This window comes from Melospiza georgiana, chromosome 6, assembly GCF_028018845.1.
Source record: "Melospiza georgiana isolate bMelGeo1 chromosome 6, bMelGeo1.pri, whole genome shotgun sequence".
NCBI lineage: Eukaryota > Metazoa > Chordata > Aves > Passeriformes > Passerellidae > Melospiza > Melospiza georgiana.
The window spans coordinates 4,752,878-4,779,262 of NC_080435.1; the positions used below are offsets into that span (position 1 = coordinate 4,752,878).

General features: G+C 40.2%; 1 protein-coding gene across 1 annotated transcript; it reads left to right on the top strand.

Annotated features, from left to right (window-relative positions):
• The first annotated feature begins 1,223 nt into the window (after positions 1-1,223).
• On the top strand, positions 1,224-25,280 carry PLA2G4F (phospholipase A2 group IVF). Its single transcript, XM_058026271.1, has 20 exons — positions 1,224-2,820; positions 7,171-7,243; positions 8,552-8,688; positions 9,929-10,057; positions 11,469-11,509; positions 12,098-12,140; positions 12,497-12,563; positions 12,857-13,026; positions 14,652-14,765; positions 15,133-15,170; positions 16,089-16,224; positions 16,953-17,089; positions 18,157-18,379; positions 18,923-19,037; positions 20,181-20,318; positions 20,785-20,892; positions 21,798-21,992; positions 22,326-22,492; positions 23,536-23,722; positions 24,374-25,280. Exons 1-20 carry the CDS (start codon positions 2,710-2,712, stop codon positions 24,601-24,603), a joined length of 2,559 nt encoding a protein of 852 aa, XP_057882254.1. The 5' UTR covers positions 1,224-2,709; the 3' UTR covers positions 24,604-25,280.
• Positions 25,281-26,385: the final 1,105 nt, after the last annotated feature.

The window sequence follows — 26,385 nt, forward strand, 5'->3', positions numbered from 1 at the left end:
CCCTGCTCAAGCAGGGGCATCTCCAGCAGCTCAGCCCCAGCCTGTGCTGTGGGGTTATTCCTCCAGGTGCAGGACCCTGCACTTGCCTTTGTTGGATTTCTGACAGTTCTTCCCTGCACATCTCTCCAGCCTGTTGAGGTCCTTCTCAAGGGCTGCACAGCCCTCTGGGGTATCAGCCACTCCTCCCAGCTTTGTGTCATCAGTGAACTTGCTGAGGAGGCATCTGCTCCTTCATCCAAGTCACTGATGAACAACTAAGTCTATTGGTGTTTCTGGAGAAAACTAAAAAAAATCCCCAGCAAACACAAATCAAATCCTATGCTTGCTTGCATCCTTTGAAATTTTCATCTCTTCTAGTTGTATACTGCATCTCAGCTCTCCTCCTGGTGCTGCTAATGTGACCAAAATGGGTCCCTTGTGATACCTACATGCATTTAAAATATTATATAATATAGTTGGTGATGATGTAATTTAATGCTTTCTGATAAAAAAACCTCAAAACTGCAATGTAGAATCTATCTTTACCCCTGTGGGCATGCTAATGAAAGCAGAAGTTAAATTACTGGGTGGGAAGATTTCTTTGCCTCATCTTTTGATGCCATTGTGCTTGCTTGTTTTCTTAGTCTGATGGGAAATAACAAAACCAAGTAGTTTATCTTTGGATATTAAGTTTGCTGACAACAATGTCTGAGGATGGCTGAAACTGCACACAGACACTGCTAATAGGTGATCTGTTGTTGACTATGAAACAATTCTCAAGCATATGTTCTAAAGAGCTTTCATTTTTTCTTGAGAGATTCAAGAGAAATTCTGTAAAAGTGAGATCCCTGTGCTGAGTGAGATTTCATTGGAAGAGGAAAGAGTGTCAGAAGACAGGTAAGCTGAATTTATGTGCAATTGGGCACTCAGGACAAAGTAGAGGGTTTATCCACTGCCTATAATAAACTAGAATAAATGTGATTTCTCCATGGTGCTGTACTGTGAGGTCACCTCAGCTTTCTTGTAAGTTATAGTCAAACTGCATTAGATTAAATGTAAAAGAAAAAGTACACTTACGGTTCTACAATCCTTTTGAAGATAAATAAAACCTAATGTGATAGTCATAGAATGATTTGGGTTGAAAGGAACCCTAAATATACTTTAAATTCAACTCTCCAGGACCCCAACCTGGCATTTGACATTTCTGGGGATGAGGCAACCACAACTGCTCTAGGCATCCACAACTGCTGTAGGCAACCTGTTCCAGTGCCTTGCCATCTTCTAAGCGAAGAGTTTTTTCCTAATATCCAATCGAATTCTACCCTCTTTAAAACCATCCTCCCTTGTTCCATCACTATGTGTAGTGCAAAAACACTCTCTTTCTTCAAAAGCCCACTTTAAATACTGGAAGGCTTCTATGAGGGATCCCTGGAGCCTTCTCTTATCCAGTCTGAACAGCCTCAGCTCTCAGCCTTCCATCCTTGGGGTGGTGCTTCAGTCCTTCACCGTCAGTGCAGTGGTGAGTAGAAAAGCAAAGGAATAGCTTTTCCAGCCCACTATCACATTTAGTAGGACACAAGGGCTTTAGGGTAGTTGCTGGCTGTTTCACAATGGCATTATGTTTGCTTTTTGCCTGTGTGTTGACTCTTCATTCTGTGAATTCACCACAATGGCTCCCACCTAGTGCTGACTTGTTTATGTTTGAAATGTCAGTGCTTGTGCTTTTATTAATTTTCTCAAATTCTAGCCTGGTGACTGGCGCTAATGACAGGAAATGATTAATGAATGGGACCTTGCTGAGAATGTGACACATTCTCATGTTTGCATGGAGCTAATGACATGCTGCATTACTGGCTTTCATACATTTTCTGCCACTTTTAATTGTTGTATCTCTAAAGTTTGGTACTTGGTCTGCAGTTCCAGTTTATGAATTTGAGCTCTTTGATAAAATGCTCCAGCAAGACAACTGTCAGCAGCTTCTAATAAGCTAATTGCTTTTTAGCAAACTATTTCCTTCACTATTCAGTTATTTTTTCAAGTGCGATAGACTCTTAAAAAAATCTGTCCTGTCTCTTGTAAAGTTTTTTGAGAACATTTGGTGGAAGAATTAAGACTGTATTACATGGAAATGAAGAAAAAGGGGAGACTTCTGCAGGTTGCTCAGAGAGGAGAGATGTGGTGGGGAGTTGATATTCCCTGAAGCATCTTATGGCAGACCAAAGTGTGGTGTCTCCACTCTGGCCTCCCTGAAACTGCTCTGAACAGCTACAGTCAGTGACAAATTTTGCTTTACTTCAGGCTTGTAAGATGGAAAAATTTTTCTGTTTAAAAATACTGGTAGGTTGTGCTGAAGCTCTGAAAAGGATTTGAGATGGCCATAGTTGCACATCAGGTTGCTGGAACTCTCAAAGACAATCTGGATTGGGGTTTAGGTGTCGTGGCTGGATCACCAAGTGGTGCTTCCTCCTGCCCAGGGCTTCCCTGTTTGGTGCTGCTTTGTGCCCTTATCCTGTAGCAACATTGGAAAATCCTGCCAGCGAGGTTTTGAGCTGGCTTGTTTGGCAAGTGTGGGCCACACCTCCACTTGTCACAGCTGGAGCACAGCCCAGTCCTGCGCAAAACTTCGGATGAGTCCGCGGCGAACAGCGCTTGGCAGCCGGGCGTCCTGGGCTCGCCTTGCTCTGGGTTTCCCTGTCAGATTTTCTGCAGAGACAGCAGGACATTTTCCCCATGTTCCATGAGGTGCTTCGGGGCCCGTTTCCACCCAGAGTGCTGCCTTTTCTGGCGGCAGTGCTTTTCCAAAGGAAGGAGAGGAGGGACACTGGCTTCTACCAGTGGCGGGTAAGAGAAAGCAAGCGTGGTGCTGGATCTGAGATGGCATTCCTTGGCTGATGTGCTCAGGAGGGACTTCCTGTTGCTGCATGTGTGGAAAACCTGCCCTGCGCTTCTGCAGGAACGAAAAATTTATCGCTACCCACACTTTTCTCTTAATGATCATGTTAATGGAGATTTCGGGTTTTTATTAAATTCAGGGTCTGCCTGAGGAAATCCAGAGCAGATCTGTGTTTCCTTAGGTTTTGGGGAGCAGAATTGAGCTGATGTCAAGTACTTTTTTGGGGGGAGTCCAGAATATTGCACTTTTCATCAGTGGAGACAAAATCATGCTTATGTGTTTTCTTGCAAAATAACCTTGACTACAGTTGCCTTCTGTTCTGCTTTCTATCTTACCTTACAGGGATTAATGGTCTCAGGTAGACAAAGACTAATCATGGCTTCAGCTCCTGCTCATAATGCAGTGCAACCACAACAGATAAAGTGGTTTTGAGGTGTTTGTCCTTTAAGTGGAGTGAAATAATTTCATTGTATAAGAGGGTCAAGCTAATAACTGCAATTTTGAATTAAGCTAAATGTTTATGAAGGAGCTTCTGACTGGAGATTTGATCTATAAGCTGATCACCCTTGTCGTATCCTATCACACCAGCCCCTCAGTATACAATTAAAATTGAGATGACCATTAATTGTCACAAGACAACTTGCTGCTTGTACAGCTTTCTGCACTTCTGCTTGCTGTGTGAAAGAAATAAACTTGTTGACTTTTTGATATTTTTGTTTAGTACTTGGGAGATCAGGTTAGAAGAGGCTCATGTAAACCTCAATTAACCTGTAAACCACTGAATATCTTTTCCCTCAGGCACTTGCTATTTAAATTAAAAAAAAAATTAACATTACTTAATAAAATTTTAAGGCTGTAGGGAGAGATTTTAGTATTGACTAATTGATAGCAATTGAGCAAGGGGTGGGGCAGCAGATCACCCTTTTGGCTTTGTAGGTAAATGTAACGTGATCAGACTATTGTAGGTAAATTTAACGTGATCAGACTGCTTTAATTTTCCAGAGTTCAGCCTTAGATTCATTTCTAAAAACAACAATAAACTGACAGTGAACCTGGTGTTTGCCGCTGCAGTCGCGTTACTGAGCTGCTGGCGCTGCTCATGTCCTGGCTGGCCATAAATCCTGCCTGCCAGGAGAGCCTGGCTCTAAGGGCTGGCTCTGTGAGTCTCCTGAGGGAGGGGGGACAGTGCAAGGGGTGCCCAGGAAAGGCAGGGATTTGCTTTGGGGTTTAAAAGCAGACTTGTGACGCTTTGGCCGCAAGGAAGGCAATGATGTGCAGCAGTGTTTCTTTGGGAGGAGGAGCAAGGTGGGGAGAAACTGCTCCATTGATAAACTGAGCATTTATTTGAGCTGCCTAATTTTCCCAATGGAACACAAAGTATATCTTAGAACACAAAATATGTGTTAGAAGTTGTGTTTCAATTTGCTATGACAGCATTTTTGTAATGATTCTGGCAGGGTTATGGTGAGTCCTCTGCCCTCACTGAGACCTGTGGGGGTGGATCCCAGCACTCACTGCCTGCTGTTTAAAGGCAGGTATCCTGGACTACATGAAAGTAAAGATTGCTGGGTCCCATAGCTGGGATTACTTGTTCTACAGTCACTTCCAGCTGCATCAGCATCTTCAGTTTAGATGAAAGGTACAGACAGTTTTGCGAAGTTGAGTATGTGAAAATTCAGCCTTGTACCCTTATTTTAGGATTTAAAGGTGGTGGTTTTTTGGTAGTTTGTTTTTTTTTTTTTTTTTTTTTTTTTTTTTTTTTTTTTTTTTTTGCTTCAGGTGTATTCCTGAGCTCTGGATAAGCAGTGATTCTGAAAAATCATTATGCAAAGCAGAAGTTAGCTGCTTTAGCTGCTTCTGCCAGTCACATTCATTGGTATGGTGCCATATCATCAGTATTTGTTGTCCATTTCCCATATGGATTTCTTGCCAGCCTTTTCCCTGATCATTCAGATAAGGCATATCTGATACTCCCATGCTTTATTACTCTGCAAACTCACCTGGCAGCATGCCATGACCTTGCTGTGCCTTTGGTAAAAGATAAGTAAAAAAGGCATATGAGGAGGTTATGGCATACATGATCACATAGGCTTGGGAGCCCAGTGACATTTCTGTTGAGTTGTATGCCCTTAAATTATAAACTGGATGTGGAAAATGTATCCTTAGCTGTGTAATGACTGACTGGAAATTGAAAGTGTTAGAGACCTTTAGAAAGGACGTTCTTTTGAGCATGTAAGTACATTTTTGACAGATGGTGTGCAATAAAAGAAGGCTAGGCTATCTTCATGGTACTCTGCACTTGCTCTGATAGTGTCTGATTTATGAAGTGAATGAAGATTGCTTTCACAGCCATGGGGGTATGATTATGTAGCTTTGTGTCTCAACAAACAGAAGAGTTGCAGGAACATTAGGAAGTTGGTGAGAATAACAAGACACGATCTTGAATTTCCATCTGTAATCTATTCCCCAGCTTGATGAAGTAGAAAGGTGGTCAGCCTTTGCCTGAGAAACTAATGTCAGGAATTGAATAAAAGAAAGGTGATTAGGAAAGGTTTAAAGATGAAAGAAACTAGCATCTGAAGTGTGGAAGTCATGGTGAAATTCACTGTGAAGGCGTGTCTTGTTTGCAGAAACAAATAAAGGAATGAATATCTTCAACAAATGATTTCTGCAAGTAAGTCTCTTTAAGATTAGTAACAGTATAACTGAAGTTTATTTGCACAAATTTATTTTAGTACCTGCATGCAAGAAATCTTAGGTGACTTGTAGTTTTTGGTCTTTGCTTGTTGGTCAGGATGGACGGTGCTTGCTTAACACAAAAATGTTCGGTATACTCTGCATGCTTTGGATTTATTGTGTTCAAACCCTGTTTTGCAAAAGCTGGCAAGTACCTCCAAAAGATGAAAAATAAGGAAGACTCCCCAAGAATGTGACTGCTTAACAAACGTAGTATAATCTATCAGATAAGGAACATTCAACAAGATTTTAACAGTTCAGGATTCACTGGTTTCTGTGAGATCCCACTCAGTGGTATGTGGGCCCTACATTTTGATATAAAATTTCAAGAATCATAAAATCGAAGAATGGTTTGGGTTGGAAGGGACCTTAAAGTCTTGTTGCAACCCCCCTGTCATGGGCAGGGACACCTTCCACCAGACCAGGTTTCTCAAAGCTCCTGCCTGGCCTTGAACACTTCCAATGGCCAGTCACAGGTTCTCTGGGCAGCCTCTTCCAGTGCCTTATTTGTCAGTCTGCAGTATTTTGTTGTAAGTGAAGATCTTGTTGAATTTATTTGTAAGTGAATACTTAGCGTATCTAAAATTAAACTCTGGTCTCAAGCCAACCTTTTTGAAAATTGTGAACGTGAAGTAACGACCATTTGTGAAAAGCATTTTGAAAATGGGATTTAAGAATAGGAAAAGTTCTTAGCTGGCCAGGATTGTGTCATAACTGATGAAAATGAGGCAATATCCCATTCTGTTCCTGAGCCTTACACAATTATTTCTGTCTAAGTAGTCTCTGTACTAAATCACCTCAAGCTGTTTTCTCTTGTCCCCTGCTCTCCCCCCACTTCTCTTTCATGTTATTTTAGGATCCAGTCACACTTTTTTTTCCCCACTTCACACCCTGGCATTTAAGTACTAATATTACTTTCCAAAAATAGTCTCTCAGAAGCTTTCAAGAGTGAGGATTACATTTTGTCTGTGCTGGTAAGGTGACGTGCATGCTTAGCATGCTGATAACAGTCCAGAATGAAAATGAATTTAAGTTTTGTCTTTTCTAACTCAAACTGCCATTAAATGTTTTGGCAAGCATTTTGGTTTTTTTTTCTCATTGTAAACAGCATGTGCCTTTTATGACTTTAGACCCTGCTCTTAAGATTCTTGCCATGTCTGCTTTTCCTCAAGCATTCATGTGCCCTTGGCCACTTTTCTGGAACGAGCTGTCATGGATGTGTTTGAGCAGCTTTAGCACCTGTTCCTCACACAGCAAGAATGTACTAACAAAGCAATTAAAAACCGATCTATAAATGGAGGAATCCCTAAATAAGGGGCTTACTTGCTGAAGTCTGTGAGGAGTTACCCTAAGACATTGCCAAAAGGGAATTGAGTTTCCTTCTGGGCACCTTTAGTTGTCCTCCAGGACACTGCAAGTGCTGTGTGTGTTCCCAAACTGATTCATTAATAGCTCATTTTGGGCTGGCTACTTCTGATCCATTTCTCTGGTCAAATACTTGTGTGGTTACAGAGCAGGCATGGCAATTGAGCTAAAAGCTGAGCTTGTTTCTCTCTTTTCAGTGGGAAAAGCATCCTTACTACAACCTGACAGTAAAAGTCCTCCGAGCCAGAAACATCAAGGGTACAGATGTGTGTAAGTATTTACCCAAGGCATTATGAAAACATGTTGGTTCCTTGGTGCATACCTCTAGCACAGAGAGCATTGTTAAGGGAGCCTCTTAACATACTTCATTGCCTTTATGTCTCAAAAAAAGCTTCTCATGCAAAGCATTATATATATAATATTAAGTATATTATCTGAATTTCAAAAGCTTTTTGTGAGGCCAGTCTGCAGATTAAGCAGCTGCAGCTGTTCTTACTTTGCAGAACAAGATCACATAAGTCCTGGTAAGGTTTTGCTTCCCTACTCCTTTTCCTGTTCTACTGTGGCCCATTCTGTATTCCTTTGTCTGGATTCAGCCTTCTGGGTATGGCAAGTTTCACCCTTGCTCCTGCTGAACAGTCTTCCTGAAACTGGAAGCACAAGTCTTTAATTCTGGCATCCAAAGGTTTATTTTCTCAGTTGTAGCAGTACTTTATTTCATGTACCTGCCATTTGTCATTGCAGACTTTAAAGGAAGCAGAGGGTTGGCTGATTCCAAGATAAACTGCTTTTTATCTGTTCCTGGTTTTGATAGCATGGTGTATATTCCCTCCTATTTACACACCTGTGTAAAGATCTCAAGCCCATTTGGGGCCTTTGGATCTTTAAAACTCATTTATATTAAATTACTTCAGATTAGATCAAGTAAGATAGTCCACCTTAAGTTTATATCTGACATCCAGCATTGAACTACCTGGAATGCAGAATAGCTGTTCAGGGAACAGAAAAGCCTCCTGAGAGGCTGAGGGCTAGAATAATGTTGTGAAGAGTTCTTTTCTATGGCCTGTCTATTCAGCTGGAGTGAAGACTGGTCCCCATACTTGCATTGTTGAAGGGGTCCTAAATCGAAGAAAGAAGGGCTCTGAGACAGTAATTTGTTTTCAGGGAATGGAAACAGCCCAGCTCCTTGCCTGACTAAACAAGGGTACAGCAGTAGTAGATGTTGTCTCCCTGGACTTTGGTAGGTTTAAGCTCTTTCAGTGATGCTCAGGGACAGGAGAGGAGGCAATAGCCCTGGTATCAGCAGTAATCTTTTTTTAAAGTTGATCTTCCTCATTTTAAATACTAGTCTTTTTTATTAAGGGCTTTATCATTTTGATGAACCAGAAAAAAGGTACGTAATATTCAATTTGCTCCTGTTTAAAGGCATTTACTTCATTAAAGGCTTTTGCTTTAGAAGTCCAGCCCTAAATTTGCACTTTTCTATGATGCAATGAGATCTAGCAAATGAAGAGCTCACGGGAAAGAGTGTGTTTGAATAAAGCTTTTCTGGTGCCTGTCTCTCACTCTGTGCTGCAGTGTCCAAGGCAGACTGCTATGTGGAGCTAAAGCTGCCCACGGCATCTCCCAGTGTCTCCCGGACTCAGGTTGTTGACAACTCTGAGAACCCAGAATGGAATGAGACTTTCCAGTATCGGATCCACAGCGCTGTCAAGGTAAGGGCACTGTGTGGCGTGGGTTGGACTGCTTGTATTTTTCTGCTTGATTTTGATACTCCATTCAAAATCAAGGGTTCTTTATTACCCTCAAAACTAGTGTTGCTTGTAAGGTGACAGTTGTCTTCAGTGGTACAGAAAGCTGTGCCATGCATGTCCAGTGATACAAACTACTGTGGTTAACTGTTCTAAGTAAATTGCTGCTAGAATTTTCCATAAACATCCTTGTGATACATCTCAGGAAAGGGAAGTTATGGCACTACCTGGTGGAATTCAAGGAAATTCCTTGATTAAGCAAGTTTCTATTTGATGTTTGCTTCTTCTTTCACAGGAACTAAATTTCTACTCACTGCCATGTAGTTCATTCAGTCAAGTTTTGCCATCAGTTCCGATGATTGAGAAAACCAAATTCAAACTCTTGGGTAGAGACTGTGTAGGACCTAATACAATATTTAACAAAGTCTTCAGATTGTCAGCATTCACTCACAAAGCAGACACTAATGGCAGAGGGAAGGAAACTGTACTTTAAAAAATCAGTTTTAGTGGGTCACTATTGCTTTGAATAACATCCCTGGCTTTGGAATAAGGTGTCTATTGCAAGAAACTATCCCCCTCGCTTTTCCACAATGGTTGGTGACCAATGTGGAATGGTAATTGACTAGGCTGGTAAGAAAATTGAAAGCTAAACTTTGGGGTGTGGGATCTTTTTCTTTCCCTCCAGGCTCATGAGACCTCAGCCTGGTTACTGCTGGAGATTGCCAGCAACACTCCAGGTTCAGTCTTGTCTCCTTGAGAACTTTTGGGTGCCACATGTCCTCACTGTATCTATTTCAGTTTCTCTTGAATTTACCATCTCTGACACAGTGCTGAGCAGGAAGAGATTGATCCCTATAACATCCTGGACTAAATCATCATGGAAGAGTGGAAATTGCTGTTGCTACCTTGGGCAAATCTGTGCCTGGAGCTGGTGGAGAGTACTGCCACATGAGTTCACCTGGGGCCTCCCTCTGGGTGGGAAGCTGAGAAAATGCTTTAGCCAAAAGGTGTCCATTAGGAGAGTTTTCTGCTTAACTTTTTGCTTAATTTTTTATGCTGTAAGCCCTGCTGAAAACACTGAATTTTCCTTAGGATTGGGGAAGGGGTATTGATTAATGCACAAAGTGTCCATTGTATACAGCTACCCAGGTCTCTCAGTGTTTCTGCCCCTTCATCCTAGGCCGTTTTTTCTTTCTGCTTTTAGAACATTCTGGAGCTGACCCTCTATGATAAAGATGTCCTTGTCAGTGATGAGCTCACCTCTGTTGTCTTTGACGTGGGGGGCGTGAGGCCGGGGGAGCCCCTGCTGCAAACCTTCAGCCTGGACCCTGAGGTGAGGCCCTGGCCCAGCTCCTCCTGCACAGACCTGGCAGTGCCTGTCCCTCATTCATCTGGCTGGGAGAAGCCAGAATGTTGTAACAGTTTTTCATGAGGCTTAGAGGAAGATAAACTGATTTTAAAGTGAAAGGCATTTGCAGTCAGTAATCTTTGTAGGGACTGTCTTATTTAGTTTGTCATCGTCTGTTTGAAAAAAACAAGTTTATTGCTGCAGAGGTTACCTCTATATCTGATAAGTCAAAAGCATAAGAGATGCTTATTTTCCCTGGATTATGTTCAGTACATTTAACCTCTGCTTCATGTAGATGGTATTGGTGATCAGCTGCTCTCAAGCCCTATTCACCTGTTCATGGACTCACAAGACAGCCTGTTTTACGTGGGTAAAAACCCCATCAACAGACTGATCTATTTTGTAATGCCACAAACACATTGCTACAATAGTTCTGGATTAAAGGTGAGCTAATGATGTGTTTTCTTGAGAAATTGGGCTTCAGTGCTGTTGGTGTGGTCAGAAGCAGACTAACTAGTGTGCAGTTCACAGGGAGGTGTTGGGCAGTGCCACAGGCACTCCAAATCATTTGTGATCATGGAAAGAGGCTTAATAATTCCATTGCTCCCAGCAGCTCTATCCATTTCCTGAATGCTTAAGTCATCTTGGTCTGTAATTAAGAGACTGGAAATTTCAACTTCAGCAAAGAAAATTACCCAAAACAGCTTCTAGTTTGTTACTTGAAAAACTGTTAGGTGTGATATCAGATATTTGCTATATGCTATGGGAGGAGAAAAGACTTTGGCTAGAACCAAGTCTGTAGAGGACAAAGACAGCAAGGAGCTAAGAGTGCAAGCTGCTGAAATAAGAGATAGAAAGAAGCCCAAAGCCCCATGTAGAAGCTGTTTGCAGAGATGATGTTGCAGTGGTTCTTGAGCCAGAGGAGGCTTTTTTCTCTCACTAGCAGAGTAATGGATCTGAGAGACACCTCTCGCTTCTGTGCATGTCCATCTTCAAATGTAGATATGTCTGGTCACATAGGGCATGTCCAGAAGAAGAGGAGAATTTAAAGGCTAAAGGCTACATTTAGCCATTTCAAAATTTAGCTAGAACTTTTATAAAAGGAACAAACCCAGTTATTTTAACAGGAAGTTAAAATATGTTACTATGCTAGAGAACAAGACAAGGGCAGAAGCAGCTGCTTGGGTCAGGAAATATTTAGTGGCAGCTTCAATGGCTCGTGGATGGGGGGATTTTGAGATTATTGGGAGGATGGTGAGTGTGTTGATTTCAAGGCTGGTCCAGGCCATAATTCAGTGGTTACTGAATTATGAGTAAAGCTTAATCTCTTGGAAAAATATCCTTAATTATATATTCAGGATCAAGGGTCACCAATATCCAACTTTTATTTTCAAAGGCTAAGGAAGAGCTGGATGTAGAGTTTTTCTTGGACAAATGGTGAGTCTTACTTGAAGAGCTGATTGCACTTGTGCTCTGCAGATATGTTGTTAGGGGTTTTTTTCTGTGTGGGGATAGTCTTGCTCACAAGAAAGGATAGTACTTTATAGTTCTCTGTGGGAATTGAGTTGATTCACTAATGGCTGACCAAAATTATCCTTAATTACTCCAGTCACCAAAATTTTTTGGGGTAAAAAAGAAATAAGATTTTGCTGGACTTCATGGGATGTAAGTGAACACTTTCTGGATTAGTTATTTGGGATTGGAAAGTTTTCAGTTAACCTTGCAAAATACACAAATATATACTTTATCTCTCTAGTAGTCTATCTAAGTTCAGCTTTTCTCTAGGTTATCAGAATAACTGGGATGTGGAGATCCTATAGCACATGCTTATATTTGCAGACAATTTTTTTTCAATTTTTCCAATCCCCCATTATTTTGTGAGGGGAAATATACTTGCTGTTTCCCTGGATCTCCCACACTGAGGACCTTTTCATCACACTGTTTATTCAGCCAATTGGTTTGTAAAGTAGGATGAGGCAAAATTAAAACCAGCTGCCATTTGCAATAAACCTCTTGCTTTCACAGCTCAGATGCCCCTACAGCAGTGTTGACCAACGGAGTCCTTGTGGTGAGTACATGGAAGCCAGAATCATCTATGTTGTGATTTACTCCTGAAGATAAGTTTTTAGCAGAAAGAGGAGAAGGATTTTTGAGTATTACAGTCCTACTTGCAAATAGCTCCTATTCTCTCCAAGATCTGCCTCTCTCTTTTTCATTTGTTGATTTAGAATCTTCCTCAATTTTTAAACTTGATGCCAACTTACAGAAAGCTGCTTTATTTGAAATGACAAAACAATGCCTGTTGGGTTTTTTTTTGGCAGTTTGCAGCTGTAAACCTACAACTAATATAGTAGGTGAATTAAATTTCAAAGAAAGAAGTGAGCTAAAAATTGTGTGACCAGAGCTGGTTTCTTTTTTTCATAGGTTCATCCTTGCTTGTGTCTTCAAGGCACTGTCAACAAAGAGGAAAATGCAAAAGAAAAACAGCAAGGTAGGGCTGTCTGGAGGGTTTAAGTCAGGACTACTATTCAACACATTTGTTCCTTGAGAGAGAGGGGAGATTTGAATCTCTGTCTATACAGTGCATTTTAATTTACTGACTACAAATTTGGCTTTTAAAGTAAATTTTGCTTTTATTTTCAGTAATTAGTAAGATTGGGTATTTTCTACTGGGTACCACAATAGAGTCTTTTCCTGTGTACTTACAGTCTCAGCTGCACTTAATAAGTACTTGATTTTCAACAAATGGCCCATGTGGTCTAAACTTCTTTTTGTAATGCACAGGAGGCTGTGAGGTCAAGGTGTCTGTCCCAGGGGCATATCAAAAGCAGTTGTCTATTCCTTGGACACCAGACAATGAGAAGGATGGTGGAACCTCATTTGTCTTTCATGTGGATAAAGAAATGTGTTCAGAATTGCAAGTGGAGCTGCAGCAAACCATATCTGTCCTACAGGTAAGCATCCATGCTCATTCCTTAAAGCTTACAGAGAGATAAGTTTTTCTCGATTGTTATTTTTTACACACTCGTGCTTTTTTTTGTTTGTTTTAAAAATGTCAGACTGTGCATTGGATCTTTGATGTTGTGTAAGGAGCTGAAATTACCTTAAGAGTCTATGCTCCCCAAAGATTTAACATCTGTTCAAACTCAAGGATTAGGAAAATGTTACTCTGCACGTGCTTGCTACATGTAGACATCTTTACTTTCACCTGTTGAGATAGGGACTCTTTTCTATTAGAAATTTGTAGATCAGATGCCACTTGCTGAGGTTTATTTAGCTTTGTCTTTTACTTTGCACTTTCTCCAGGTAGTGACTGAATATTCATTCTCCAAAAATGAGAGCAAAGAAACTCTTTATTCCATGATGCTTTTTATCCCAACGAGCAATTGGGTAGCATGATTGCAAATGATGATCTTAACTACTGTAGAGGCAGCTGTGGAGAAGAGGACACAAAGAAGGATATGGAAGAGCAGCTTTGCCTGGGGGTCTGTGAGGCAGCAAACATGAGCTGAACAGAGACACCTGGGCTTGAGTGGTCAGAAACTCAGAGGCAGGCAAGAAAAAACACTGTAGAGGTCAACAGTGGAGATTGCCCCAGGTGGTAAACCTCTGCCAACCAGTTCTGTTAGCTAGGAGAACATACTCCTTCAACAAGTGGCATGGACCACAAAAGTCTTCAGTCTGCCCTCTTCTCTCTCATCAGATGTGGGAGAGTGCCAGGAACGTTGTAGTGTTGCTTGCCCTGTGCCTAAATGCATGTTATTTGCCCCTGTTAGGAAGGGGACAGTGAATTTAGAGGGACATTGGTCTCAGGACAGCAGTTACTGATCAGAGGATACCTGTGAAGTCTGTGGGTGGTTCCTGGCCTGACTTCGGCCCTTGGTGTGAGAAGGGTGACAGCCTAGTGTTTCTGGTCTCCTCCTGGGTACTGAGCCCTGTCGTTGGTGTGTGGGCTCCAGCCCACGTGGAGGCTCTGTAGGCTTTTGGGACCCTCTGATATGAGGGGGTTTTTATATGGCTCTTTGCATTTAGCAATCTGCACACAGCTCTGCATGATGAGATCTTGCCATTTGCTACATGGCAGAAAACCCAAATATTTCCTGGCAAGCTTTAATTTGCTCTGCTTTTAAAATGACAAACTGCCTTATTTCTTATTTCTTATTTTGTGGTATTTTTGATGTATGTGTAATGCTGCTGCCTTTTTCGGTATCTTTTCCAAATCTTGCTTGGAAGATGGAAATGCAAGTTTGTGGGTTTTGTGACACATGCCAGCACAAAACTATTTGTGGGGGAAATTTTGTACTTGAATTTTTTTTTAAATTATGGCAGACAGGTATATTAAAAAAACCCCCAATAACAATAAACAGAACATCCCCAAAACTAAACCAAACAACCACAAAAAAGAACCTATTTGAGTGAAAGAAAAAAAAAAGGAGAAAGCAGAATGCCCTTTAAAAGCCTTAGAAATTTGGTAAATATTTAGCTATAATGGTATTAAGAATTGTTTGCTGTTTCAATGTATGAAAGTCATAATTTTTTAAACTTTTTTCTATCTCACATAAGATTTTGCTTTTATTAGGATGGCGTGAACCCTGATATTGAAAAGCACACAACAGTTCTGGGACTGGGGACTGTACCAGTTAATTCCCTTCCTATTGGAGAAAAAGTTGATAGAATCATTTCTCTAGGAGAGGTAATGTCAATGTTTTGCTCTTGCTTTAACATGCATGAGATAACCTTTTCCTCCATTGCCTCCAGGTGTTTGGAAAGTTAGGCAACATGTGATTGAATCTCAGGAGTTTTCTTGGATGTCTTAGAATGCAGGAATGAGATTACTCAGTGCAATTCTTCCTAATGTGTTTTCATGGTTGGGTCTTGCAAAATGAAGTTTAAAGTTCATCACTTTCTGAAGAAAAAAAGTCTTTTCAGGGTGTGGAAGAAAAGTATCAGGAGGAAGAAAAAGGCAAGACACTTGGAGAAGAAATAATTCCTAACTTCTATTTTGTAGTTCCACCTGTGTAATTACGGTCAACTTCAAGATGTGTTCTCTCTTTTGACAGGGAAAAAGTTTGGATATGAGTTTGAAAACTGAAGAGAGGTGAGTGGGAACCCCACTTGAAAATCAGGAAAGGCCTTTATTCTCATGTAAAGGAGCTGAGTGACTCTCCTTGCTGTTCTGGGGAGCTCTGTTCACTCCATTGATCTCTTGGGATAGATTAAACAAAAATATATTTGATAGGTTTTTTTGATAATTTTTGGAAGGCTGTGACCCTTTACTTTGCAGTATTATCTATTGGACAGGTGTCAATCCTGCTGACACATGTACAAATTTTGTGTTCCTAATACTTAAATGTACGATAGCTATTGATGTAAATATTAAGTAGTTTTGTCATGCACAGGTATACCAGAATATGAAGTGATGTAATGAGAGATAGGAAAGGACACAAGTGTGTGAAGAGCTTGAACTATAAAACAGGTGAAGGCTGCAAGAAAGGAGTAAAAAGGGGAAAAAACCACAGAAAACCAAGAATTTGGCTTGTAAGTTGATAGGGTCATTTGGTATCCAGTCATCAGTTGAAGATCCTATTCCTGTTTTACAGCTTCCTAACAAGTTCATTCGTATTCAGCTGCCTCCTCCTTCCTCTTAAGTTCAGAATCTTCTGTTTTAAAATCCCTCTTTCCCTCGTTTCATGTTCACATTGATGTAGTGATGTCAGTTGCTCCTCTTACAATCTTCTTCACTTACAAGAATCTTTTCTTTCTTTGTGAAATTCCTGAAGCCTAATCTGCGTACTGTTTGACAGGAGCTTCGAATTTAAACATTAAATGAGAAATACAATATGGAGCATTTAATTTTTAATTCTAAAAGGTTGTTGTACAAAATAGCTGATGTATACACTAAAATTTCATCTGATCCAGTTCAGACCTGCACCTAGATTCTGTGTTTGCAAAAATTGCATTTCCATACTGATTACAAATCCTCCAAAATTTCAAGGTTTTTTTCCCTCTGTTTCAGCACTTGGGATCTTGATATACGTCTGGGTTTTGATCTCTGTAAAGAGGAGAGAGAATTTTTGGACAAAAGGAAGAAAGTAGTTTCTGAGGCACTGAGGAAGACTCTTTGTTTAAAAGAATCCCTTCCAAAAGATGAGGTATTGAGCACAGTCCTGTAGTGAGATTGGTGAAATTCTTTAGGCTTGGTTGATAATTAGGCAATGTAGGAATCCTTGTTTGAAACACGGTTTGCATTCACTATGGTGTGAGACAGTATATTTCAGTTCTGAAGTCTAAATGTTTTTCTATTTCTTAAATTTTGAGGAGGTATGTGTATTTTGGAGCACAGATGTTGAAGTTTCAGCACGTATGTACTTTGCTTTGGGCTTGGAATTGTGATGAGAAATTTTGTTTCAGGATGTTTAAAATGAAAATGACACTACAGGAATTGATTTTAATTGTTTATTTGAGGAAACTTACATCTACATATACTCATGCCTTGCTTAGTGGTATTTGGTTGCTGTTACAAGACTAACTGCCTCTTACATGTGTATTGTAAGAAAGTAAATGTGTGATAATATACATAACAATTTTGGTAAGTGACTGTTCCTAAGATGACTGTGCTATGCTTTATAGTAAGCAAAATATTTCAATTACAAAATAGAGAAAGAAGTTCAGCTTGAAATCAAACCCAAAATTACTTGTAATGTAGATATAAATGAAGGTTTATATCTATTTTTGTTAGAGTTTATATCTCTATTGGAATTTTTATCTCTATTTTTTATGTTCTATTTTTTTTGTTCAAATGAGACCGAAATGGGGTTAGTTCTGTAATTAATGGCCATCAAAAGCCTGTGGTTTTGACTCCTGAGCGTGCTGTTTGCAGGTTCCAGTTGTGGCAGTGCTGGGCTCTGGAGGTGGGATGAGAGCGCTGACGTCCTTCTATGGCAGCCTTGCTGGGCTGCAGCAGCTGGGCCTTCTGGATGCTGCAATGTACCTCTGTGGGATTTCTGGCTCCACCTGGTAAGCTACATGCAGTTTTGATTCAGGAGCTTAGAGGTGAAATGGTAGCATTGATGCAAAATAAGGCCAAAATTACATTTGTTGGCAGACAGCAAATCAAGGATTTTACCAGTTTTCACCTGTGAGTTCTGCTGGGGATCCTGAACAGTCTAAGACATCCAGTATCATGTCCAACCCATACAGCTGCTGGCTAAAATTATGAATCTGCTGCTTGCGCAAGTGTGGCAGTTAAATATTAGAATGTTTTATATGAGTAAGACTGCTGTGAAGTAACTCAGAGCACTGACTTAAAAACCTTCCTCATTTCCCTACTCTTGCTTAGAAGATAACTGAGGCGGTGCAAGTCACTGGGAACACGTCCGTGCAGGCCACCACGCCATCACCTTCCAAAATGGCATGGAGGCTGAAGAGAGGCATAGCACTGTCCTGCCCTTTGGTGGACTGGAGCAATGTGCTGAAATATTAGATGTGCCTAGAATGTTTCTCAGTCACTCAGTTCTTGGAGTTTGTGGTGAAGTCATCCCTTGTTTTTGTGAAGTCATCTCATAGAGGAGTTGCGCAACCTGACAGTGTAATCCTTCCTTCCAAGCTTTTTGTGTTAATTTAACTCCTCTGTACCTAGTTCTCCTGCCCCTTCTGATTCAGAGACACTTCCAAACAAATGTAGGCATCTTGTTTGCACAGATAGTCCATGGTCCAAACTAGCTTCTCTTTCAATCAGACCTGTCTTCTGGTAAAGGCCACAGCCTCTATTGCTGCTCACTGCACCCTTGCCATCAGCCAGCACATCGTGGTTGTTTTGTTCTGGAGTTAACATTTGTTTATGGGCTGGTTCATGGGTAGCATGCTTGGAACGTCTTTGGACAGGCAGGTTAGCAATCAGAACAAAGATGTCCTATAGGTGTCAGGGTTTTCAGCACAATTTAGAGTTCAGAGATCTTTTATTTATATATTCTTCACTCTTTTAGCTAGACTTCTCAAGTGCTGCAGCACTAATTACAACTAGCTAAAATTACTGTTTACAGGAAGGTCTTTATTACTGATGTCATTAATAAAAGCATTTTTAGGTGTTTATCAACGCTGTATCGAGACCCTGACTGGTCACAGAAAGACCTTCAAGATGCAATCAGAAGAGCTCAGGACACTGTGTCCAGCAGCAAAGCAGGTGCATTTTCCCCAGAACGACTGAAGTACTATTTCCAGGAGCTGAATGCAATGGAGATCATGGGACGGAAGGTTTCCTTTACAGATTTGTGGGGCCTTATTGTGGAATATTTCCTACAACAAGAGGTAAAAGAATTCGTGTTTGGATGTGTACTGCTGTTTGTCTTTCAAGTGGGAACTCTGCTGACCCATGTATTTAGAGTCTAGAAACCAATTACTCTTCGTCTTTGTATAGGCAATGCTGTGGAATAAATATAGTATCTTCCTTAGTAAAGAATTTCTAATTCATATGGATCAATGTTACAGAAAAATGCAGTTTTTATTTGGAATGACTGTTATTAAAATAACAGCTTCTGTACTGGGCACGTTAAGCCTGGCAGAATGATGTTCATTTTGCAAAATGGAGTTATTGTGCAATATTTTCTGTGTAACTGAGATTGAAAATCAGAGGGATAGCTAGTTTATTACTAACATTAAATATTCTAAATACACATCTGCAGAAATATTTTGGACAAATCTAAACATATACCTGGACAGTGGAGGAGAAAAAGGACTTTGACTTAGTAGTGTTGTTAATCAGAAATGCTAATCAACAGCTACCAATTATCAAACTATGGGTACAGAATTTACCTGACTTAGGTGGGCTCCTCCTTCCTTGCTTGTGACCAGGAAGATCCATCAAAGCTATCTGATCAGCAAGAAGCAGTGAAATGGGCCCAGAACCCTTATCCTATCTATGCAGCTGTCAATGTGAGACCCAATATGAGCAGTGGTGACTTTGCAGGTATGAACATGGAAATTTATTTTTGCTTGCTGAAGTCCATAACTTTATTTCATCTATCCAGTTGCTTGGGTAGTGAGCAGCTGATAACAGGAAATACAGCTCAAGCAGCAGGTGGTAGTACAAGAGGCAATAGGAAATCGATTGGCAAAGTATTATCATCCTTATAGCAAATGTCTACTTTGTGGCTAAAATGGAGAAATGAGATTGAGAACTGTTGGCCACTCCACAAGTTTTGCTAGAAACTGCCTGAAATTTTCAGGAGCTGAGAATATTCCTGTAATACATGTGCCTCTGTCTGAATTAGAGGCCTTGGTGATAAGGAAACCATTTTCTTTTATAGTCTTAGATAAAAAAATATGTGTAGGATTAATGTAAAATGATGGATTGGCCACCTTGTAATATGCATCATCAAAATTGTATGTTTTAGTGGTCTGAGTTCTTACAGTAAAAATATGAAAAGTAGTCTTTCAATGAAACTTTAAATATGATGCAACACGTGGGGATAGATGAGTGAGACAGGAACACAAATGCTTGTGTCCACCTGTGTACCACTGGGGAACTTGTTTGTTTTATTCTGAGGAGTTGTGTGTATGGCAGTGAATTCAATTTGATCCAACCTGCCAGAGCTCAAGAAGGATTTGGATAATGCTTCCAGATGCATGCCATGTTTTGTCAGGTTGATCTATGCAGGCCCAGGAGTTGGACAGCTCTTTGTGGGAATCTTTCAAGCATGAGGAGGCACTTGGCTAAGCAAACAGTGAAGTCTGATGCAGTGGGTAAATTGGGTTTTCAAGCCAGTACTGTGGTAGTTCCTGGGAGATGGTTTGTCGTGCAGGGAAAAGCTGAAAAAAATAATGCGGCTTCAATTTGGATGGAAAAGGGAGCCATCAAAATGGTTTAAATAAAAAGTAAAATATGCAGGTTGTTTCCATAGTAACAAAGTCAAGATGGAATGAAAGCCTTCACAAGAGTTTTTGTCAATATGTACATAGAAACTAGAGTAGAGGGGCAGAGAAATCACTAGTGATTGTGAAAAGTGAGGGGAGAGTCCCTTCTGTCTCCCCTGTGTGAGCAGATATCAGATAAATATTTTCACTTATGTTTCCTCTGAGATGAGTAAATATCCTGTTGGCTTGTTCTTAGAATGGTGTGAGTTCACTCCCTATGAAGTTGGATTTCGCAAATACGGAGCTTTTGTTCGGACAGAGAATTTTGACAGCGAGTTCTTCATGGGACGGCTTGTCCAGAAACATCCAGAGCCCAGGATTTGTTTTCTACAAGGTGTGAATTTATATGATTAAATTATCATATAAGGAGATGGAAAGGAACTTTGCTGCTTTGGGGACTTATGAACTGTAGTCCATGCCTTTTTTCCCTTCCAAAAGACCTTGAAGAAGTGAAACATGTCAGTCTTTCTCCAGAGCTTTAGGTTCATAGTTGTTTCACAGTGTTGCATTCAGGTGTCCTGAGTCTGCAAGATGACTCTATTATAGCTGCCTGTCAAAAATTGCCTGTCTACTGTCAATCTTCCTGTTCTCTTAATGTCTTTTCCATGCTTTTCTCTGGGAAAATTTTCTGCATCATATCATAACATCATGATTTGTCACCTGATTAACACCAAGAACTGTTAGAATAGTAGGGAATCAAGTGACGGCCCTCTCCCATGAAAAATGTCAGGTGAATTATAGGTCTTTTGGTTCTGTGAGAAACCTTTTGAGTGTTAAATTCTTCTGCATTTTTCCTGCAGGAATGTGGGGCAGTGCCTTTGCTGCAAGCTTGGATGATATCTGCCTGAAGGTGGTTGGTAGAGGACTGAGCTTTCTAGATTCTTTCAAAGATGTTATCAAAGTTGTAGGTAAGAACATACATAAAAATAGTTGGGTTTTTCAAAAGATGACTGATTTTCTAGTGATCACAAATAATATGATGCAAAAATGTGCTGTTTGTAGTTTTCAAGATTAGCACAAAGAGTGGATTGGGACAGATCTCTTTTATGTGTGTTATTCCCTTTGATCACTCTTATAGTGAAGAGAAAATGTTTCTTTAGTACACTTCCTCTTCTTTTTAAAAAGAATTGGTATCTGACTTTGACTAAAATTTGGGCTAGTTCTGGGACCTGTCTTAAACACATATTAAAGTGCAGGCATCATAATCCTGAGAAGGGAAGAATAGAAGCTGGTTTGCTAAGCTGGAAATGGAAAAAAAAAAGAGGCTTTCAGTTTCCCCCATGGTATGCTTTTTGTAGTATTGGATAAGCTGGTTGTGTGCTCATTCATTGATCTCCATTTGTCCGTTACAGTGAAGTGTTTTAGAGGCTGGGACTTGTTCATGTGCATAGTTATGGCCTTATAGTAACTAGTGGATGAAGAGATTTTTTTTTCTCTCTTTTCTCTCTTTCCAGCCCTGGTTCCCCTAGAACACCCCAACCCTTTTTGTTTTGTGTAGTTGTAAATGCTACTGTGTGTGGTTGACTGATGTCTTATGTAACAGAAGCGGTTGTCACTTGGTAACAAAGGTTTCTTTGTGTGGGTTTGAAATTAATATAGGCAATGTTTTATGAGTAATGCTTTTCCCGTTAAACAGGGCTAGTAAATCACCCACCTATGCAATGTGCATCTCATTTAAATTTCATTGCAATACCCTTATTAGGGGACAACTTCAGCCTTAGGACAGCTGGTTAAATATTGTACAAAAAGGCCTAATTGAAATGTTGGAGCTGGCATTTTGTGCATGTTCTGCATCCTTCTGTGACTTCTGCAGATGACTGCCAAAGATTCCATTTCCGAGACCCAGCACGGCTGAAGACTCGCTTGGTTATACCTGGGGGCCCCTTGTTACAAATATTTCAGGATTTCTTCATGTCCCGGGTCACATGTGGGGAAACCTTCAACTTCATGAAGGGATTGTATCTTCATAAAGATTATGTAAACATCAAGAAATTTGTGACTTGGAGAGGTAAAGGAGTTTATGTGTTTCTGACTATCAAAAAATATTAACACACTATGAAATATCCCAATGTCACAGAACATTAGTGAGCTTGACTTTGTTCTGCTGAAGCCAGAGCATATGTCCCTTCTTACACCATAGCAAAAATTTTGATCCACTGTATTTGTTCTGTCATATAAGGCAAGCTGATCATCAGATTTTATAGGTCTGTCTCAGATGAAAGTGCATGTTGGAATGTCTTTTTTCTTCTTATAACACTAATATGAGCTTTGTCTTGTTCTTCTGCCAATACATGTATAATGAATCTATATAGTTACTTGTGTTGCTTGGAGTGTCTTACAGATAGTCACCTGGATGCATTTCCCAACCAGCTGACGCCCATGGAAGAGAACTTGTATTTAGTGGATGGTGGCTTTTCCATTAACTCTCCCTTTCCTTTGGTACTTCAGCCAGAGAGGGACGTGGATGTTATCCTGTCATTCAATTTTTCCTGGGAAGCTCCATTTGAGGTGAGAGATGTAGCTGAGCATTATTACATGGACATAAAAGCACAGAATCATACTCAGTGGCAGCAGATCACTTGAAGCTGAACACAAACACAAATCAACAAATGAAACCAAATCCTTATGTCTTTCATGGAATCACAGAATGGTTTGGGTTGGAAGGGACATTAAGGATCATCTCATTTCAACCCTGCTGTCATGGGCAGGGGCACCTTTCACTGGACAAGTTTGCTTAAACTCCTACCCACCCTGGCCTTGAACACTTCCAGGGGTGGGGAGTCCACAGCTTCTCTGGGCAACCTGTGCCAGTGTCCCACCACCTTCACAGTGAAGGGTTTCTTCCAAATATCTAATCTAAACTTACCCTCCTTCAGATTAGGCCTGTTTCCCCCTTGTGCTGTCACTGCATGCCCTTGTGAAAAGTCACTCTCCAGTTCCTTCCTGTAAGCCTCCTGTAGTACAGGAAGGTGTTGCAAGGTCTCCCCGGTGCCTTCTCTTCTCCAGGCTGAACAGCCCCACCTCTCTTGGCCTGTCTTCCTATGGAAAGACATTTCAAAGGTTATTTTGCTATGCTTTTTCCTGTGAAGGTCATGAGAAAACAGAAAGTTGACAACTGTAAGAAGATTTAAAAAAATTTCAGAAGCCTAAACAGATTAAGTAAAATAAGACTATTTGTTTGGCCCATAAGATTATTGTCACTTAGATATGTGCTTCTAAAGAAAGAGTGGCTGTTGGTGATTTTCTTCATACAAACAAGTTATTTTCTGTACATACAAGTGTTTATTATTAACTGCAGAAAAGTCAGTGTGAATAAATTTAGAGTAGGAAAGCATAAAAAGCTTCAGCTGCAATCTGTTGATATTTGTTGCAGTTCTGCTCTTCGTTCTTCTATATTACCAGCTGGAGAAATTGTTTCTGCTGATTTGAAGCTGAGTTCCTGTCACTTTTTTTTTAAATGAAAACCTCTTTCCTTTTGAGGATTGCAGTTAGATGATTTTAGAAGTGTTGCTGATGTTGTCTTGCAATTATCTTTTTTCCTCTGATAACAGGTTCTAGAGCTGACTCAGAAATATTGTGAGGAGCAGGAAATTCCTTTCCCAAAAATCAAATTTACAGAGGAAGATGAAAAGAAGCCAAAAGAGTGTTACATGTTTGTGGATGATGATAATCCAAGGGCTCCAATTGTACTCCATTTCCCACTTGTGAATGACACCTTCCAGAAATACAAAGCTCCAGGTAAACTAGCTGCCTCTTAAAGCACTCTTCTAACAATTCTTTGGGTGTGCTGATGGGGAAAATTCAGTGAGGTCAGTGTTTTCTCTTTTGATTCTTCTTAATACTACTCTGTAATTGTTAAAATTGTTATTTACATTTAAGGCAGAATCAGTTTCCACTAGTTTTTTGAAGGGCGGGATGAGGGAAGAGGCTCACAACACCCCTTCCTCCACAAAAGTGTTTGTAGTAAACTACTTTGCTGTTCATCTTTTAAGACTGGTATTTAAATTTAAGGGGCATGGTACTCCTAGGGCCAGTTGAACTTGAGGTTTGTCTTTCACTTTAGTGTAGAGCAGCACGTCCGGGGAAAATTGAGCTTTATATTCCTTATTTTGAGCATAATAATAAAAGATAACCTTAAAATTTATCACAATGAAAATGTGTTTTAGCACTGTATTTTGGAGCCAAGTGGAAATAGAAAGAGAATACTTTGCCCCTTCAGCTTACAAATATTTTGGAAGGAGCTGATATTTCTGAGGAGGAGCTTTGGGGAAAAAGTTAAATTTCAACAGCATTATCTCTGATCCTCTCCTAGCTGAATTCCACCAAAATGATTCTACCACAGCAGAGGGTTTTTTTTATGGTTTTATTTTTCTTTCTTTCTTGCTGCAGGAGTTGAACGTGAGTCAGAAGAGGAGAAATCCTTTGGTGACTTTATCATCGAGTCAAACGATTCCCCTTACCGGACACTAAACTTCACCTTTGAGCCGTATGATTTCAGCAGGTTAGTGGAAGTGAATCGCTACAACGTTCTGAACAACAAGGACACCCTCCTCAAAACCCTAAACTTGGCTCTGCAAAGGAGGAAGTTGAAGAAAGTCGCCAATAAGTCAAATACATGAGCAGTTTCCAAGGCTGAGGATAGAGAGGGGCTGCAGTGTGCAAAAGCTGTGAGGTTCAAGATAATATAGTGATAGTGAATGGCTAGAAACTCTCTTCCTGGGGAGGGAGTAGTACACCTGACACTGAAAACTCATTCCAGGTTATGTGCTCTGATGAAAACTCAAGGAATGTACAGTACAACATGGATGTTGCTTCCTTGTGTGGATGAGAGTGAGGAATTACTCAGCTCAGTATCTCCAATCACAGTGGCTGATTCCAGGTTATTTGAGAGGTCTACACAAACCATTTGAGCTTCTGGAGAATAATCTTCCAGCCTCTGCTGAGTGATGCACCTCTTTTTTGTCAAAGGTGTGTTGGTGTTTGAGGGAACAGTTTCCTTCTGTTGTTTTATCTCTTGCTTGTGAACCTCCCTTAATGAACTTTTACAAGTCACATCATCCGAAGAAGAGCTCCACAGATGAAAATGACACACTGAGAGAGGAAATGGCTCCTTTTTCTTTCACCTTGCTATGGCTGATGCCCATGTGCTTTCAAGACTGAACAGTCATTACCTGCTTCCCATTTTTCCATTCACGGTTTCAATTCCCTTCCTGTCCTTCTCAAGGATTTTAATGGCTTTTAGTCTCTCAGAAATTCTATGCAGAGTATCTTATTTTGGTAAAAGAATTGTTTGGTAAACAAGGAAATAAATGTTTTTTAATATTTAACAATAAAAACACATTGTGGGATTTTGTTACTGCTTCCTATAGTTTGATCATCATGAGATGATGAAACTATGATGAAAACGCCATAAGTCTCAGCTTTCTCTTTCTGTGTAAGAGGAAGGAAGGCTCCTTTGAAGGGTTTGAAATAGATATTTTTTCCCTACTCTTCAGCTTGTAATTTACCCAGGTCTTTGTTGAAGGAATTTTTAGTGTCTACATATTTTAGAAACGTCAATAGTCAAGGTAGGCACACCTTATGAATGTGAATTAATAAAATAATGTGAAATGCTGCTGTGCTGTGGGATGGGATTCACCTCACTTTGCATAAAGCCCAGAGAAAAGTTCTGAATTATGCAGTTGGAAAATATGCAATGCAGAACAGTGGCAAATGAGCACTGTTAGTTTTATGGCTTTTACATTGAGCTGAATGTATGGATTCTGGATTTAAAACTGAGGACAGGAGGTTTGTCTTATGAAATTATCTAAGGGCTTATAGATGAGTTTGGTTCTTAATACATTTTTTCATGTGTTTCTCTTTTAATAAATATTAGTTTGCTCACATGCTCTTCAGTTTTTCTTAAGTACACTTGTCAGAGACAACTAGGTTGATAGCTTGTGGGTGAAAATCAGCGGCTGAGCCAAGACAGAAAACCTTGTATTTACTGTTTACTACAGACCATCTAATCAAGGGGAGGATAAGCAAGATAATACCAGTTACTTCCTAAAGAATCTTAAAAATGGGGAAAACCTTTTTCAACTGAGAAATTGAAAGTGACTAAGTTTTCAAGGTCAAGAACTGTGGTGTTTTGCTATCTTACTAAGAGTTGGAAGTTGTGCTGGTGAATTCAACTGACTCACAATGGAATCACAAGCACCTTGCTTCAATTGCCCCTACAGCAGGATAATTTTAAGAAGAGTTTCTAAAAACTTCTTGGTTTTAAGTTGGACTAAGTGAGTTAACCAGGTACTTCAGCCTCTGATCTGATCTATGATTACAATGGAAACTATGATTACAATGGAAAAAGAGCACACTGCCTGCATCTGCAAGACCATCTACTCACATCCACAGGTATTGCA